Source organism: Corylus avellana, chromosome ca4 (genome assembly GCF_901000735.1).
Source record: "Corylus avellana chromosome ca4, CavTom2PMs-1.0".
Lineage (NCBI taxonomy): Eukaryota > Viridiplantae > Streptophyta > Magnoliopsida > Fagales > Betulaceae > Corylus > Corylus avellana.
Genome location: NC_081544.1, coordinates 28,052,847 through 28,069,348, shown reverse-complemented (window position 1 = coordinate 28,069,348; position 16,502 = coordinate 28,052,847). Strand labels below are relative to the sequence as shown.

General features: G+C 35.3%; 4 protein-coding genes across 5 annotated transcripts in view; all 4 read left to right on the top strand.

Moving 5' to 3' along the window:
- The window catches only part of LOC132180105 (putative F-box protein PP2-B12), a 3,695-nt gene extending 826 nt beyond the window's left edge, over positions 1 to 2,869 (top strand). Inside the window, exons 1-4 of one of the 2 annotated variants that reach the window (XM_059592960.1) lie at positions 7 to 319; positions 1,351 to 1,487; positions 1,598 to 2,029; positions 2,623 to 2,869. In XM_059592960.1, the coding sequence (XP_059448943.1) occupies positions 35 to 319; positions 1,351 to 1,487; positions 1,598 to 2,024 (849 nt within the window). In that variant the 5' untranslated portion in view covers positions 7 to 34 and the 3' untranslated portion in view covers positions 2,025 to 2,029; positions 2,623 to 2,869. Of the gene's footprint in view, positions 1 to 6; positions 320 to 1,350; positions 1,488 to 1,597; positions 2,030 to 2,622 lie in introns of those variants that run through there. The other variant, XM_059592961.1, reaches the window with a different exon arrangement.
- Positions 2,870 to 5,106: 2,237 nt separating this feature from the next.
- On the top strand, positions 5,107 to 9,170 carry LOC132180104 (putative F-box protein PP2-B12). Its single transcript, XM_059592959.1, has 4 exons — positions 5,107 to 5,771; positions 7,363 to 7,499; positions 7,620 to 8,024; positions 8,983 to 9,170. The coding sequence occupies exons 1-3, from the start codon at positions 5,433 to 5,435 to the stop codon at positions 8,017 to 8,019; spliced, it is 876 nt and encodes a 291-aa protein (XP_059448942.1). The 5' UTR covers positions 5,107 to 5,432; the 3' UTR covers positions 8,020 to 8,024; positions 8,983 to 9,170.
- A 1,441-nt stretch (positions 9,171 to 10,611) lies between these two features.
- On the top strand, positions 10,612 to 12,522 carry LOC132179759 (putative F-box protein PP2-B12). The gene is made up of 3 exons (XM_059592529.1): positions 10,612 to 11,010; positions 11,841 to 11,977; positions 12,081 to 12,522. The coding sequence occupies exons 1-3, from the start codon at positions 10,729 to 10,731 to the stop codon at positions 12,472 to 12,474; spliced, it is 813 nt and encodes a 270-aa protein (XP_059448512.1). The 5' UTR covers positions 10,612 to 10,728; the 3' UTR covers positions 12,475 to 12,522.
- A 422-nt stretch (positions 12,523 to 12,944) lies between these two features.
- On the top strand, positions 12,945 to 15,000 carry LOC132177788 (putative F-box protein PP2-B12). Its single transcript, XM_059590241.1, has 3 exons — positions 12,945 to 13,284; positions 14,174 to 14,310; positions 14,426 to 15,000. The coding sequence occupies exons 1-3, from the start codon at positions 12,994 to 12,996 to the stop codon at positions 14,817 to 14,819; spliced, it is 822 nt and encodes a 273-aa protein (XP_059446224.1). The 5' UTR covers positions 12,945 to 12,993; the 3' UTR covers positions 14,820 to 15,000.
- The last annotated feature ends 1,502 nt before the right edge of the window (positions 15,001 to 16,502 follow it).

Genomic DNA, 16,502 nt, shown 5'->3' with positions numbered 1-16,502 from the left:
TTTTTAAAAACAGAAGAAAATAAGAGGAAAAGAAATGGGTGTTACTGCACTGCCGGAAGAGTGCATCGCCACCATAATTTCCTTCACATCACCTCGCGATGCTTGCAGGGACGCGCTAGTCTCCCGGATGTTCGGATCAGCCGCAGGTTCGGATCTCGTGTGGAACAGGTTTCTGCCACCGGATTATCAGCAGATCATTTCTGAATCGGTTTCTTCGGGATCATCGTCATCGTCATCATCATCCTTGAATAACTTATCCAAGAAGGATCTTTATTTCCATCTTTGCGACAATCCCATCCTCATCGGCAACGGTAACAGGGTGAGCAAAAGTCACTGACTCACTAGCTGCTTATGTATAAATTATTTTGAAACTCAAATGATTACTTTGGAAAATGTGCTCTGAATATTTATTAATATATAGATACCTAAACCCTAAACCTAATATAGTCACCTAAATCCAGGGGAGGGACCAATTTAGTAATTAATAGGCTAATGTTTTCAGACAGAGTTGGATGATTTTTAATGCTTGGATGTTACACGTGATTTGGCTTACTATTTTCCAGATAGTTGGTTTCCTAATGATTTTATTTAATTCACTATCCTTACATGGTTTCGGAATCCTTTAGAGAGAATCATAGTATATATGAAACACATACATTTGAGATGTTCGTAGTGCCTTGTTTTAAAATTTTTTTTGTTATTAAAATTTAGACCTGAGAGGTACTGCAATTGGGAGATATTTGTTTAACTTTCTTCTGTAAGTTCCAAATGTACAGTTTGCCATATGATAGTTTGGTTCAGCGATGTGCTGTTTGAAAAAATAGGAATTTCAAAATGCAATTAAGTAAAGTGTAATTTTATTCTATATTTTTTTTTAAAAAAAAAAAACAGTTAGCGTTTGATAAAATCATGGGTTGGTCTTTAAGATTTTAAAAAACACATTTCCCATGTTTTCAAATTGTTATTTTTTGCAAAACCGCTCCCAAATGAGACATTTTTCACGATTTTGTTTAAAAACACATTTTTAACTTGCGAAATTGTAAGGCAAAACGGACTTTTAGTTTAATAATTGCTTGAAACCCAATGGTAGCACATCCGATTAGACTCATGTCTCATGAACCTGTGGTCACTGGTTTGAATCTTTTGCCATTTTTCTTCTCTTATAATCACTCACTCAAAAAGAAGTGTGAAGTGTGGTTCATATGTTTGATTTTATTAAAATTGTCTCAATTTTATTGAACTGAGAGTGTTTGTGATATATTTCGGACTCTTTTGTCATCTAATCTCTCTTTTCCTATCCTTAGTCTCCTTTTGTTGGTTTGTATAATAATTGAAATGGTGATTGACCAGAGCTTCGCAATAGATAAATTGAGTGGGAAAAAGTGTTACATGCTGGGAGCGAGAGAGTTGTCTATAATATGGGGAGACACTCCGCAATACTGGGACTGGACTCCTTCAGCTGAGACACCAGTTTCACCCCAGTCCAGGTCTCTCTCTACCTCTCTGTTTGCATGTTCGTGTGAGCATAGGCATGCTTGTTTATCCTTTTTTACATGGCAGCAGTGGGGGTAATATTATTGGTGTATGAAATGTGCAGATTCTCGGAGGTGGCTCATCTTCTAGATGTGTGTTGGCTTGACATAAAAGGTAGAATTGAGACTAATATCTTGTCCCCAAATACAAGATATGGCGCCTACTTCGTTTACACTTTTGTCCGTTCAGTGGAAGAGGGAGAGGATGAGGAATATTATTGCACTGGGTTTGACCGCCCAGTGAAGGTGTCCATTAGATTTGAAAATGAGATTGAAGGTAATGCTACCAATGCTTATTTGCTACCAGATACACCAGAAGAACATGATGGACGACATCCACATATGAGAGAGGACATGTGGATGGAGATTGAGATTGGAGAATTCTTCACTGACCAAGTTCATGGCATGGTGGAGATGTGCTTGATGGAGATTGAAAACGGTGACTGGAAGTCTGGTCTTGTGGTCCATGGCATTGAGCTTCGGCCAAAATAAGAAAGGTAAGAGAAATGGTTTTGCAATTTATGGATTGGTATTTCTGTTGTCTTGGTAGGGTAGTTTATACCCGATAAGATGTTCAATGAAGTTCTATTGCTTATGATGAAGTCAGTTCCCTCTCCAACCATGCTTCTTACACACAAAATGTTTTTGAAGTTTGATGATTTAGAAATGATTCTTCCTCGAAGTTGAAGGCTTGAAACTATCCATATACTATAAGGAAGTCTCACCCCTGCCCTCAGCTATTAGCTAGCAATACTATCAACACACAGCCAAGGCTGAAGCAGAAGGAGTTGCACGCCAACATTCTAACAGTTGGCACAATGAGAACTGATTTTAATTGCTAAAACTTTTCAACATGTACCTGGTCATTCTAATTGCTAAAATAGTAAAATGATCATTCATTTATTTGATACATAATAATATAAGATAATATTGATTAATTCAGAGATTGTCACCACTTTCTGTCATAGAAATTATAGGTAGTTGTTAAGGCCCCCTTTTGTTTCAGTGTAAAATGTTTTATGCTGAAAATATTTTTCAAAAAAACTGGCAATTTTTCACAATGAACTAATCTATTTAAAATTTTCTGCAGGAAAATACTGTATTCAGTGCAAGTCCAAGATCCGCTGTTTGCACAAACGCATCGTAAGTTTATAAGAGGACAACAGTTCTTTAAAGATCAAGTAAGGTATTGTAATTATGAGGTTTTACATTTTTATCATGATAATATGTGAGACCTTTATTATTTGTATTCTTATGATTCCTAAGCAGTACTTAAGATCCATGACTTCTTTTTTAAATTATAGAGGGACCAGCAACTACGAAATCAGTCCCAAATTCCAGCCTTTCTGATGTCTTGAGCAAAAAATGCAATCTTAAATCCCTTAAATGCCATTAACATCTACAATCATGTATGCTGTCCGTCTTCTAATGCTTTCAACTTAAGTAACAGAGCATTTATCATTGGCATGATGACATCGAATTGGGTTTGTTTCCTAATTCCTATGTAGACACTTGAACCATATTCACCGTATGGCCTTCTTTAAGCCACTTATAGTTGCTTTTTTTCCTTTTTCTTTTCTTTTTTTTTTTTCCCCAGAAAGTCACAAAGATAATCGTCACTTGTTTCAAGTACACTCAATCAGAATAATTCCAACTACTAAAGGGTTATCTAAATTTTAGTTAGTAGGAAACAAATTTATGCTACCTATGCATCGGTACACCATCATAACGTTTTTTACTACAGCCAAATAACCAAGCATATCTCAGCATGCCTAGGAGCATCTTGATAGCAAACATCCTATGCAATAGGAACAACCGTGCAAACATTATGGGATCTAATCAGTTTGGATCCATTTTTTGTTTTAATTTAATCATGCAAAATAATAAATGTTTTGGGGGTGCTTGTTGGGTCGGCCTCACCCCCTCATAGTGTAGCGTTATTTTCTTTTAATGTTAATGTTACGGTTATCTTGCTCAAATAATATTAATAACAATAAGGCACTAATACTTGTACATGATCTTTTCTTAGGGTCCTCACAATCTGTGCTTAAATGTAATTAAGCCTATTCCATTTAACTTATAACATCTACATATCATAATTGATTAACATAATATATGTCCAAAATTAGTTGGACCTATTGATATCAATAGTTATGTGATCCAATGCTTTGAAAAGAAAGACAAGAAAAGAAAAAGGGGGCATTTTCCACGTTCCAACTACGATAAATGTTTATATATATATTTTTTTTTTCTTTTCAATTAAAAAAAAAAAAAAAAAAAAAACAACAACAAAGTTACAATAGGATTGTTCACATTAAAAAAGTTAGCCATATTTTTAAATAATTTAAAAATGTATGATTAAGTTTTTCTATCAACCCAACTGATAAAATTGATTATATGTAATAAGAGAAACGTACTTAAAATATTCGCAGGCTTAAATCATACAAGAAAAGTGATAATTAATGGTTTGAGTGGGGGTCGAACGACGTAGTTCTTGAGCTTCAACTAGTTCCATAAAAATTTTAAAAATAAATGACAGAAAATTATTCTAAAATTAAAATTTTAACCCTCCAAATATATTTTAATTTTATCCTCCAAAAATTAATTTTTTAATTTCGACCCTGTGTCTTTTTTTTTCTTTGGCTTGCATTTATGCATGAGCTTCTTGCAATTTGCAGCAGAGGTTTTAGGCACAGACTTGCTGGATCTTCCATGCCTCGAGAGGTCACTTTAATTTAACTTCTAAGTTATATGTTAATAAATTGGAGGGTGTTTAGTTTTTACATATCTCCAATGCTAATTTGGGGATTGTTAGGTCATGGATCAGTTCTTAAAGCCCAACGGGTCTCAAGCCCAACCTCAACAAGACATCACACCCGACAAGGCCTCAGACAGCTTAACCCGAGGAGGTTTGGGAAACCGAGGAAGTCTCGGACAAGAGTCTGAGACTACTCCTCGGTAGGTATTAGTCACCGAACCCGAGACTCAACTCCTCGGGAGCAAAATAGTTAAGAGCCGAGGGTAAACCAGTCATTTCACAATTAAGAATATGCACGTATTCCATCTAAAGCAAGTGCTCATTATCTTACATTTAAGAAAGCTTTTTACAACATAGATAGCTGTCAACATACAAATTACCCCTACATAAGCGGGATAGGTAACCATTCAAATTTAAAAGGTTATCTAACTCAAACAAAAACCTTCTCACTAGTCCCGGGATCTTAGGTTACAAAGATCACGAAGTGGTTAAGAATTCCTACCCTTATCAAATAACTACGAAACAAATATATATTGAGGAATAGGAATCCCGAGACGTGTGGGAAACAAATTCTACTCCATGCCTATAAATACAAGTCTCAACTTCAATCAAAGGTAAGCGTAATCCTGGCGCAGAAATTTTGATTGCTTATACACTCCTTCCTCACATTCTGACTTAGGCGACTTAGGCATTGGAACTTCCCCGCCGGGGCACCACCGGGGCTCTTATCCTGTTTTTCTTTGTGTGTGTAGCTTGACGTACCCTAATCCTGTTTTTCTGTGTGTGTAGCTTGACGTATCTTCGAAGTTTTCAAAGGCGTGCCACGTGACCATCTCGAAAAACTGTGCATCAACCGGGGTCAACTGGAGACTTGGAATCTAATCTTGTATTTCTTTCTACGTGTAGCTACGCGGCTGTTTTTCTTTGTGTATAGCTTGACGTACCCTAATCCTATTTTTCATTGTGGGTAGCTTAACGTATCCTCCAAGTTCTCAAAGGCGTGTCACATCATATTGGAAAACTGTGCATCAAGGAGACTTGGAATCAACCCTGGACGTCAATATAACGAAAAGTCTACTCCGTTGCATCTGAATCATCCAAACCCTGGACGCCAAGAGTGAAGGCATTGTAAAAATCGCCCAATGTCAACCAACACAAACCCAGCACAAATTATTTCCAAAAAGATGGAGAAAAGAGGAAAGGAAAAGGTTATTACCGCCGACGTATTGCCGGAAGACTGCATCGCTACCATAATTTCCTTCACATCGCCTCCCGATGCGTGCAGGTATTCGGTGCTCTCCCGGACCTTCAAATCGGCTGTAGGCTGGGATCTCGTGTGGGAGAGGTTTCTGCCACCGGATTATCAGCAGATCATTTCTCAATCGGAGTCGTTGGTATCATCGCTTTTGAATGTCCTGTCCAAGAAGGATCTTTATTTCCATCTCTGCCGTAATCCCGTCCTCATCGGCAACGGTAACCTGGTGAGCAAGAGGCACTAGCTGCTCATGTTTACTGGTTTCGTATTGATTTTGCTTTGAGAAATAAATACTCTTGTCATAGGAGGGGGATGCTAGGCTGTTTCACTACAAATTAAGCCGTACGGATCCCGAGATTGATGAATAAAAAATTCTTTTGAATCTGAAATGATTATTTTGGAATGTTTTAATAAGTAATGAAAAACTTTTACAAAAAGCCCAAATCGCCCATACAAAGAAAATGATTATTTTAGAAAATATGCCCCGAATATCTATTATTAGCTAAGACCAATTTAGTAATTAGGGAAGATAAATGTTACTCACCATTGTTAAGTGTCCATTTCCTAGCATTTTGTTTGTTCTTTTATATTTGCTTTAGCTTTTGCCTTTTTTTTTTTTTTTTTTTTTTTTAAAAAAAAAAAAAGAAAGTGAATGTGAATGTGCTTAATTGACAAGAATGTTACTAGATTGACGTTTGATAATGCTAAATAGTATTTCTAATTAGGGAAAGTACAAATACTCTCATACGTTTTTATTGTTAATGTTCTTCCAAACTACTAATTGTGTCAATTTTTTCTTAAAAGTACAAACAAAATGTCAATATTCCCAATAAGGTAAAAAATAGGCTTTATAATTTTTTTTTTTGTAATTATAAAAAAAAAAAAAATTTAAAAAAGTAATCTAAAAATTGTTTTAAAATCAGTCGGCCACCTCTTGGCTAAATGGAAGTGATTCAGCCATTCCTTATGACTAACCTAAATAATCAATAAAATAGTTGTTTAAGGGAGCATATGTAATTTTTCTGAATAAGACAATGTTTTCGAACAGACTTGGATGACTTTTAATGGCTGGGTGGAGTTTGTGTAATACTTGTCCCACTTTTAACATTCCTTTGCCTAAATGAAATGGGGAAGATCCTTTTCCAATAAAGCAATGATTTGGCTTACTATTTTCCAGAAAGGTTATTACTTAATGATTTTCTCTGTGCCACTATCCATGCTGGCTTGATCTTGCTTGGTTTGGGGTTCCTTCAGAGAGAATCATAATAACATGAAAGTCGACATGCATGCATTTGAGATCTTCTTAGTGCTTTTTTGTTATTAAAATTGAAACCTGAGAGGTACAGAAATTCCGATATATTTTTTAACGATAATTTTGAATGCTATTTTTCTTCTGGAAGTTCCAAATGTACAGTTTGTCACATGCTAATAATTTGTCACCTAGGTCCGTTTTGTTTATCTGTTTCAAATCGCACGGTTTGAAAAAATAGTGATTTTAAAATACATTTAATGAAAATGTGATTTCTAAGAACAAAGTAGGCATTTGTAAAAATGTAATTTTAGTATGCAAAATCGTAAAAACGGACTTTTAGTTTAATAATTGCTTGAATGTTGTTAGTATGAAATCCAGTGGTAGCACATCCGGTTGGACTCATGTCTCATGAACTTGTGGTCACTGGTTTGAATCTTTTCCCATTTCTCTTCTCTTAGAGTAAAGAAGTGTGGTTCGTATGTTTGATTTTATTAAAATTGCCTAAATTTTATTGAATTGAGAATCTTTGTGATGTACTTCCAACTTTTTTTTTATCATTAAACAGAGCTTCGGAATCGATAAATTAAGTGGGAAAAAGTGTTACATGCTTGGAGCTAGGGAGTTACATATAGTCTGGTCAAACACTACGCAGTACTGGAAGTGGGTTTCTTCAGCTGAGTCTCCAGTTTTACCCCAGTCCAGGTCTCTCTCTACCGCTCTGTTTGCGTGTTAATTTGTGCATGCACATATATATGCATGCTTATTTATCCTTTTTTACATGGCAACAGTGGGGGTAATATTATTGGTGTATGAAATGTGCAGATTCTCTGAGGTGGCTCTTCTTCTAAAAGTGTGTTGGTTTGACATACGAGGTAGAATTGAGACTAATATCTTGTCCCCAAATACAACATATGGGGCATACTTCGTATACACAATTGCAGATAGTTTCTATGAACTTCACCACCCAGTGAGAGTGTCCGTTAGACTTGAAAATGAGAATGAAGGTAATGCTACCCATGCTTATTTGCAACCAGATACACCAGAAGGACAGGATGGACGACTTCCACGCAGGAGAGAGGACAGGTGGCTTGAGATTGAAATTGGGGAATTCTTCAATGGCCAAGTTGATAGCGTGGCAGACATGCACTTGCTGGGGACTGATGGCTATATCTGGAAGTCTGGCGTTGTGGTCCATGGCCGCATTGAGCTTCGGCCAAAATAGGAAAGGTAAGAGAAATGGTTTTAGGGTAGTTTATACTCTATAAGATGTTCAATGAAGTTATGTTGATTATGATGAAGTCAGTTCCCTCTCCAACCATGCTTCTTGCACGCACAAAATGTTTTTGAAGTTTGATGATTTTGAAATGATTTTTCCTTAGAAGTCAAAGGCTTGAGAGTTGAAACAATCCATATGTTAAATCACCAGTTATCTCAAAAGCTTAATAGGAAGAGGTAAATTTAATCACTTAATCAATATTTTTACACTCTCCCTCACGTATGGACTCAAACTCCCTTTTATTAGATGAGGCCTAACACGTGAAATATTTAATTTAAATGGGGGCGATTTGACGGAGTCAAGGTTCGATTCCAGGACCTTTGGTTCTGATACCATGTTAAATCACCAATTATCTCAAAAGCTTAAACTGATAGGAAGAAGTAAATTTAATCACTTAATTATCACTTTAACACCATAGCCTATAAAGAAGTCTCACCTCTGCCCTTGGCTATTAGCTACGAATACTATCAACACAGCCAAAAGGCTGAAGGAGTTGCATGCCAACATTCCAACACTTCCCTTGCTTTTCCCAACGAGTAAATCTGTCTGTAAAAATAGCACAATGAGAACTGATTTTACTTGCTAAAACTTTCCAACGTGTACCTAGTCATTCTAATTGCTAAAATAGTAAAATTATCATTTCATTTAGTTGATATATAAGATTATTTCAGACATTCTGTTAAACAAATTACAGGTAGTTGTTAACGCTCCTTTTGTTTTGGTGTAAAATGTTTTCAGCTGGAAATATTTTTTAAAAAAAAACTGGCCATTTTTCGTTGTTTGTTTGCAAACTAAAGAGCAATTTGTCAGACTCAGAGCAACAAATTTTTGACGATAACACTTGGTAATTTTTCAAGCAAGTTCTATGAAAGTCTACACAAGAACTAATCTATTAAAAATTTTCTGCAGGAAAATTCTGTATTCAGTGCAAGGCCAACATCTGCTGTATTTGAATAAAGGTATTGTTGGTTTATAAGAGGACAACAGTTTTTAAAAGATGAAGTAAAGGTATTGTAATTATGAACGTTTACATTTTGTATCATGATATACATTTGAGACCTTTATTATTTGTGTTCTTATGAATTCTTACTAGTTAAGATCCATGGCTTCTTTTCTAAATTATTGGGGACCGGCAACAACAAAATCAATCTAAAATTGCAATCCTAAATAGATTAGCATCTAAAAAATTGTAGATTCTCAAATTATGAAATTTATGCCATTTTTTAAGCATCAAAAAGTTTTAGAAAATGACACATATTATTAAAAAAATAAAGTGGCTTGTTACGTTTGAGAATTAAGTATATTTTCATCAGATTCTTGCTTTTTATGTGGTAAAAAAGGTTGAGTAAAAAACTGTTTTTTGGATTTATGAAGAAAAAGCGTCTCTAAAGAAGTTTTTTTTTTTTTTTTTTTTTTTAAAAAAAAAAACATTTTAAAAGGGAAAGTTTTCTGGCTGTTTCAATAATATGTGACTTTTTGATAAGTGACATTTTTCAAGCGTTTTAAAGCTTGGATAGAGTTATATAGTGTCATTCTAATTGCTAAGTGGTATCTTGTCTTAAAGTTAAACGACCATAACTTATGAAACTAAATTGTGTTAAAGACAAACGGTTAAAAATAAATCAATGAATAACAAAAGATTTTAATGACTAACCGTAGAAAAAAATCAATGGCATTTGCAAAGCTTTTAATGACCAAATGGCTTTTTTTTTTTCTTTTTTTTTTTCCATGTCCACACAAGAGGGATAGGGGGACTCAAACTAATGATCTCTACTTCATTAGACGTGGTTCCAGCCGATTAAACTACCTCTTAAGGACCACTAAAAATAATGTTCATAGCTCACACTATAACAATCTTTCACATATTAGTATTACAAACACTAGGATAAGATAATTGAAAAAAAAAAAAAAAAACCTTGTATCAGTATAGTAGTAGTACCCAAAGGGTTTCAAGGGCTGAGGTACAATGGATACCACCACCTGAAGGCACGATAAAGATCAATTGGGATGCATCCCTATCAAAAGAAGCAAATCGGATGGGCATTGGGGTGGTGGCTAGAAACCACGTTGGCAGAGTAAGGGCTTCTCTATGTGTCTCCAAGCCCTACATGGCGGAGTCTGCAGATGTAGAGGCGATGGCTCTATGGTATGCCACGGAAGTCAGTAACCGGGTATGTCTGCAGAAAGTAATCTTGGAGGGGGATGCTTTGGAAGTGGTTAATAATATGAAGAGGGACGGGACGTGGAGTGGGAGTTATGGAATAATGCTGCAGGATGCCAAAATTAATTTGTGCTATGCGGCGGACTGGCAGGTGACGCATGTGAATCGTATAGCCAATGGCGTGGCGCATCAATTATCGAAATTAGCAGTAGCCGTAATTGACGAACAGTTTTGGATTGGGGGTTACCACCCTTGTATTCATGACAGTGAATTGGCTGAGCAAGTTTAATTTATGAAATGAAATATCTTTTATCAAAAAAAAAAAAAAGAATAAATAAATAAAAAGTTAATAAATTATGATGGTTCACAAATTTATCAAACTTCTTCTTAATAAGATTGTTCTTGACGCGAAGGGTTAAGGTATTAATGTCAAGTAAACTAACACAAGCCCAGCCCAATTTATTCCCAAACTGAAGAAAAAAAGAGGAAAGGAAATGGATGTTACTGCACTGCCGGAAGAGTGCATCGCCACCATAATTTCCTTCACATCCCCTCGCGATGCTTGCAGGAATTCGCTAGCGTCCCGGAGCTTCGGATCAGCCGCAGGTTCGGATCTCGTGTGGAAGAGGTTTCTGCCACCGGATTATCAGCAGATCATTTCTGAATCGGTTTCTTCGGGATCATCATCATCATCATCATCCTTGAATAACTTATCCAAGAAGGATATTTATTTCCATCTTTGCCACAATCCCATCCTCATCGGCAACGGTAACAGAGTGAGCAAAAAAGTCACTGGCTCACTACCTACTTTTATATATATATATATATATATATATATAAGTCTTCTATATTGATTTTGCTTCGAGAAATACTCTTGTCATGATAGAGGGGGATGCTACACTGTTTCACAACAAGTTAAGCGCTATATATATATAGATCCTGCCATTGATGAGTAAAAGATTATTTTGAGACTAAATTATTATTTTGATAAATATGCCCTAATTTTTTTGTTTTTTTTTTTTTGGAGAAACCGTTTAAGGTAGGTCACTTCTTGGATCCAATCTTGTCTGATAGACCTCGAACTCCATATAAAGCACCCTCCACACGAATATCTATTAATATAGCTAAGGGCCTAAGGCTAATTTAGTAATTAATATGCCAATGTTTTCGGACAAAGTTGGATGGTTTTTAATGATTGGGTAGAGTTACATAGTGTCATACCAAACGTGATGAGGCTTACTATTTTCCAGAAGGTTGATTTTCTAAAAAGTCACTAGTTGCTGGCTTCATCTTTACTTGGTTTAGGATTCCTTTAGAGAGAATCATGGTATATTTGAAAGACATGCAATTTTCTTTTGGAAGTTCCAAGCGTGTAGTTTGTCGCATGGTAATTTGTGACTTGGGTCCGTTTGGTTTAGCGATTTCAAATCGGAAGATATGAAAAAATAGTAATTTCAAAATGTAGTCAATAAAAACATAGTTATTAATCGCGATTTCACCTTTAAAATCACGTGTTTTTAAAAATGCATGTCCCACATTTTAAATAGTTGAATAATTGCTTGAATGTTTGTTTGTTTGTATAATAATTGGAATGACAATTGAACAGAGCTTCACAATTGATAAATTGAGTGGAAAAAAGTGTTACATGCTGAGAGCAAGAGAGTTATCTATAACATGGGGAGACTCTCCGGAATATTGGAAGTGGATTCCTTCAGCTAAGTTGCCAATTTCAGCCCAATCCAGGTATCTCTCTAGCTACCACTATATTTGCCTATTTGTGCATGCTTGTTTACCCTTTTTGTACATGAAAACTGTGGGTAATAATCTTCGTGTATGAAATGTACAGATTCTCGGAGGTGGCTTATCTTCTAGAAGTGTGTTGGCTTGAAATAGGAGGTAGAATTGAGACAAAAATCTTGTCCCCAAACACAAGATATGGCGCATACCTCATCTACACCATTAAGGGTGATTTCCATCTGCTTTACATCCCAGCAAAGGTGTCCATTAGATTTGAAGATGAGAATGAAGGTAATGGTACCATTGCTTATTTGCAACCAGATACACCAGAGGTAGTTGATGGACAAGTTCCACGAAGGAGAGAGGACATGTGGTTTGAGATTGAGATTGGGGAATTCTTCAATGGCCAAGTTGATAGCCTGGTGGAGATGCACTTGATTTGTACTGCCGGTGACTGGAAATCTGGCCTTGTTGTCCATGGCATTGAGCTTCGGCCAAAATAAGAAATGTAAGAGAAATAGTTTTGCAATTTATGGGTTGGCTTTTCCTTTTGTCTTTGGTAGGGTAGTTTAATTATACTCGATAAGATGTTGTGTGTTGTTTTGCTTTGTGTCCAAAGCTTATGTTCAATTAAGTTCGATAGATTAAGATGAATTGCAATTTAAGATTTATTATTATTATTATTATTATTAATTTAAAATTGAAAATCTCAAATTCCAAAAATTATTTACCGTTTTAATATATATATATTACGGAAATTAAATATGTTTTTTTAGTTAAACCGAAAATAATTTCAATTGAGTATTATATTTTGTTGCACCAAATAAAAAATATAAAAATTATTTTAATCCGAAATAAACAAAAACATGATAATCTTATAAAATTATAAAAATATGAAAAGAATAATAAAACAAAAAAAATAAAAAGATAAAACGATTAGTGCATCGCCGTGCAGTGCTGTCTCAACCAAAGGAAACCCAGCACAATTTATTCACAAACAGAAGAAAAAAAGAGTAGAGGAAATGGATACTATTACTACCGGATCTGTACTGCCGGAAGAGTGCATCGCCACCATAATTTCCTTCACATCCCCTCGCGATGCTTGCAGGAATTCGCTAGTGTCCCGGAGCTTCGGATCAGCCGCAGGTTCGGATCTCGTGTGGGAGAAGTTTCTGCCACCGGATTACCAGCAGATCATTTCTGAATCGGTTTCTTCGGGATCATCGTCATCATCATCCTTGAATAACTTATCCAAGAAGGATCTTTATTTCCATCTTTGCCACAATCCCATCCTCATCGGCAACGGTAACAGGGTGAGCAAAAGTCACCGACTCACTAGCTGCTTATATATAAATTATTTTGAAACTGAAATGATTACTTTGGAAAATATGCTCTGAATATTTATTAATATATAGATACCTAAACCATAAAGCCAGGGACCAATTTAGTAATTAATAGGCCAATGTTTTCAGACCGAGTTGGATGATTTTTAATGCTTGGATAGAGTTACACAGATTTGGCTTACTATTTTCCAGAAAATTGATTTCCTAATGATTTTATTTAAGTCACTATCCTTACAAGGTTTGGGATTCCTTTAGAGAGAATCATAGTATATATGAAAGACATGCATTTGAGAACTGCTTAGAGCCTTGTTTTAAACCTGAGAGGTAATATGCAATTACGAGGTATTTTTTATCGATAATCTCGAATGCTATTTTTCTTCTGGAAGTTCCAAATGTACAGTTTGTCACTTAGGTCCGTTTGGTTTAGCCATTTCATATTGCACAATTTGAAAAAATAGTGATTTCAAAATGCACTTAATGAAAACATGAGTTTTGTGTTTGATAAAATTGCAGTTCGGCCATTAAAATCATGCATTTTTAAAACTTCCGGATCTTAGTTTAACTGCTTGAATGTTTGTTCATATGAAAATCAAATGGTAGAACATCCGGTTGGGATCATATCTCATGAACATGTGGTCACTGAATTTGAATCTTTCACTATTTCTCTTCTCTTATAGTCACTCACTCAAAAAGAAGTGTGGTTCATATGTTTGATTTTATTAAAATTGTCTCAATCTTATTGAAATGAGAGTCATTGTGATCTACTTCTGACTTTTTTTGTCATCTATTCTCTGTTTTCCTACCCCTACTCTCCTTTTGTTAATTGGTTTGTTTGATAATTGGAATGGTGATTGAACAGAGCTTCGCAATAGATAAATTGAGTGGGAAAAAGTGTTACATGCTAGGGGCGAGGGAGTTAACTATAATATGGAGACAGGTAAACACTCCGTATTACTGGGAGCGGAATTCTTCAGCTAAGTCACCAGTCCAGTCTAGGTCTCTCTCTACCACCCTGTTCGCTCGTTTTCGCATATATATAGATGCATGCTTGTTTATCCTTTTTTCACATAGCAACTGTGGGGGTAATATTATTGGTGTATGAAATGTGCAGATTCTCGGAGGTGGCTCAGCTTCTATGTTGGCTTGAAATACGAGGTAGAATTGAGACTAATATCTTGTCCCCAAACACAAAATATGGCGCATACTTGGTATACACTACTCCAAGTCGTAAAGATAATCTTCACCACCCGGTGAAGGTGTCCATTAGATTTGACAATGAGAATGAAGGTAATGCTACCAAAGCTTATTTGCTACCAAATACATCACAAGGACATGATGGACGACTTCCATGCAAGAGAGAGGACATGTGGTTTGAGATTGAGATCGGGGAATTCTTCAATGGCCAAGTTGATAGCCTGGTGGAGATGTGCTTGATGGACACTGATGGCTTTAGCTGGAAGTTTGGTCTTATGGCCCAGGGCATTGAGCTTCGGCCAAAATATTAAACATAGCAAGGGAAATGGTTTTTTTGTTATGGACTGGAATTTTGTTTTAGGAAAAATGCAAAATCAGTCCGCTGGATTTTATTGGTAGGGTTGTTTATTTCTGTTAAGATGTTGTGTGTTGTATCACTTGATGCCCAAAACATATATATATTTTCAATGGAGTTCTATAGATTATGATGCAGTCACTTCCCTCTCTTCAAAGGTATGGTGATAATCTTGAAGTTTCATGATTTTGAAATGATTCTTCCTTGAAGTTGAAGGCTTGAAACTTATCCATAGCTGAAGGCTTCCTTTTCAGAACGAATAAATTTGTTTATAATCATAGCGCAATGAGAACTTTTAAAACAAAGACATTGTTTGGTAATGTTTTCATTTTTCAAAGACAAAAAACATTTTTCTCAAAATTATTAATAAACAACTCAAAATATAAAATACTTTTCTTAAAACTTTTCAAAGCTTATAAGAATATTTTAATAAAGCGGGTGCTTAATTTTTATGCCTTATAGGCATATGACTAACTTATTACTTTAAAAATTATTATTTTTTGTTTTAAAAGAAGAGTGAGCAGTGGCCACACGACCCCCACAACATGCCAATGGTGGCTGTGTAAACACTCATCTCGTCCACTTGAGTTAGGGTAGCCACAAGGCCACTCTTTTTTTCTTTTTTTCTTTTTTATAACTCGTAGGTGTATCTTACAGAAAATATTTTTCCAAATATAAATTCAAAAAGAAGAAAAAAAAAAACACATTTCTTACTTTTATATCACATTAAAATATATTTTCAAATAAAAAAACAAAAACACATTCCAAAAACATTATCAAACGAAAGCAATAGGCTTTTAAGTGTTAAACTACTAATTAAATAATATAGAAGTAATAAAGTAAAGCTTTTATTTGCTACAAAATAGGAAAAGAAATCCACTTGTTATATGAGAAATATGTTTTCTGCAAAATGTGATAGGGCATTTAAATTTTGAAGGCGATAGTATAGAAAGTTCGTTTTGTTAATCCAGTTACCATTCAAGTTTATTGTCTATTTTGAAATATTTTTTATAAAGACGGACCAAAGGGATTTATAAGTTCATTTTGAAATCACAAGAATTTATTTGTTACAAGATGAGGCTACATGCACCAATTTAACAGTTTTTTTTTCTTCAAGTAATTGATATTATCAAAAAACACACACATTATACTTTCCAAGAAAAGGTTTTTTTTTTTTTAAAAAAAAAAAAAAAGACGAAGAATATGATAAACATACTTTGACCCTGCTCTTTTTCTCCATTCAAACTTCTATCCATGCAAAAGATTATTTGTGTACCAAGTGGCAAGTGCCAAAACGACATAGCATGCTTACGAAAAGCTAGGGACCAAATTCATCAGATAAAAAAGTTAAGAGGCTAAACTGACAGTTTCGCAAATACGGAGGGACCAAATGATAATTCGAAATAAATAAGAAGACCACAAACCAAACCGAAGAGAGAGAGAGAGGCCAAGCTTGAAATGAGGGAGGGACATTCGCTGCTATAATGCTAAAAATAGAAGCAACTTCCACACCATTCAACTCCTCAACTAATTTGGCTCCTGCCGTCCTTCAACCGGCCATTGGAGATGCAACTCCACTATTTTCCATGATTTCTCATTTCTATTCCATTTTTCCACCTTTCTGTGTATATGAAAATTT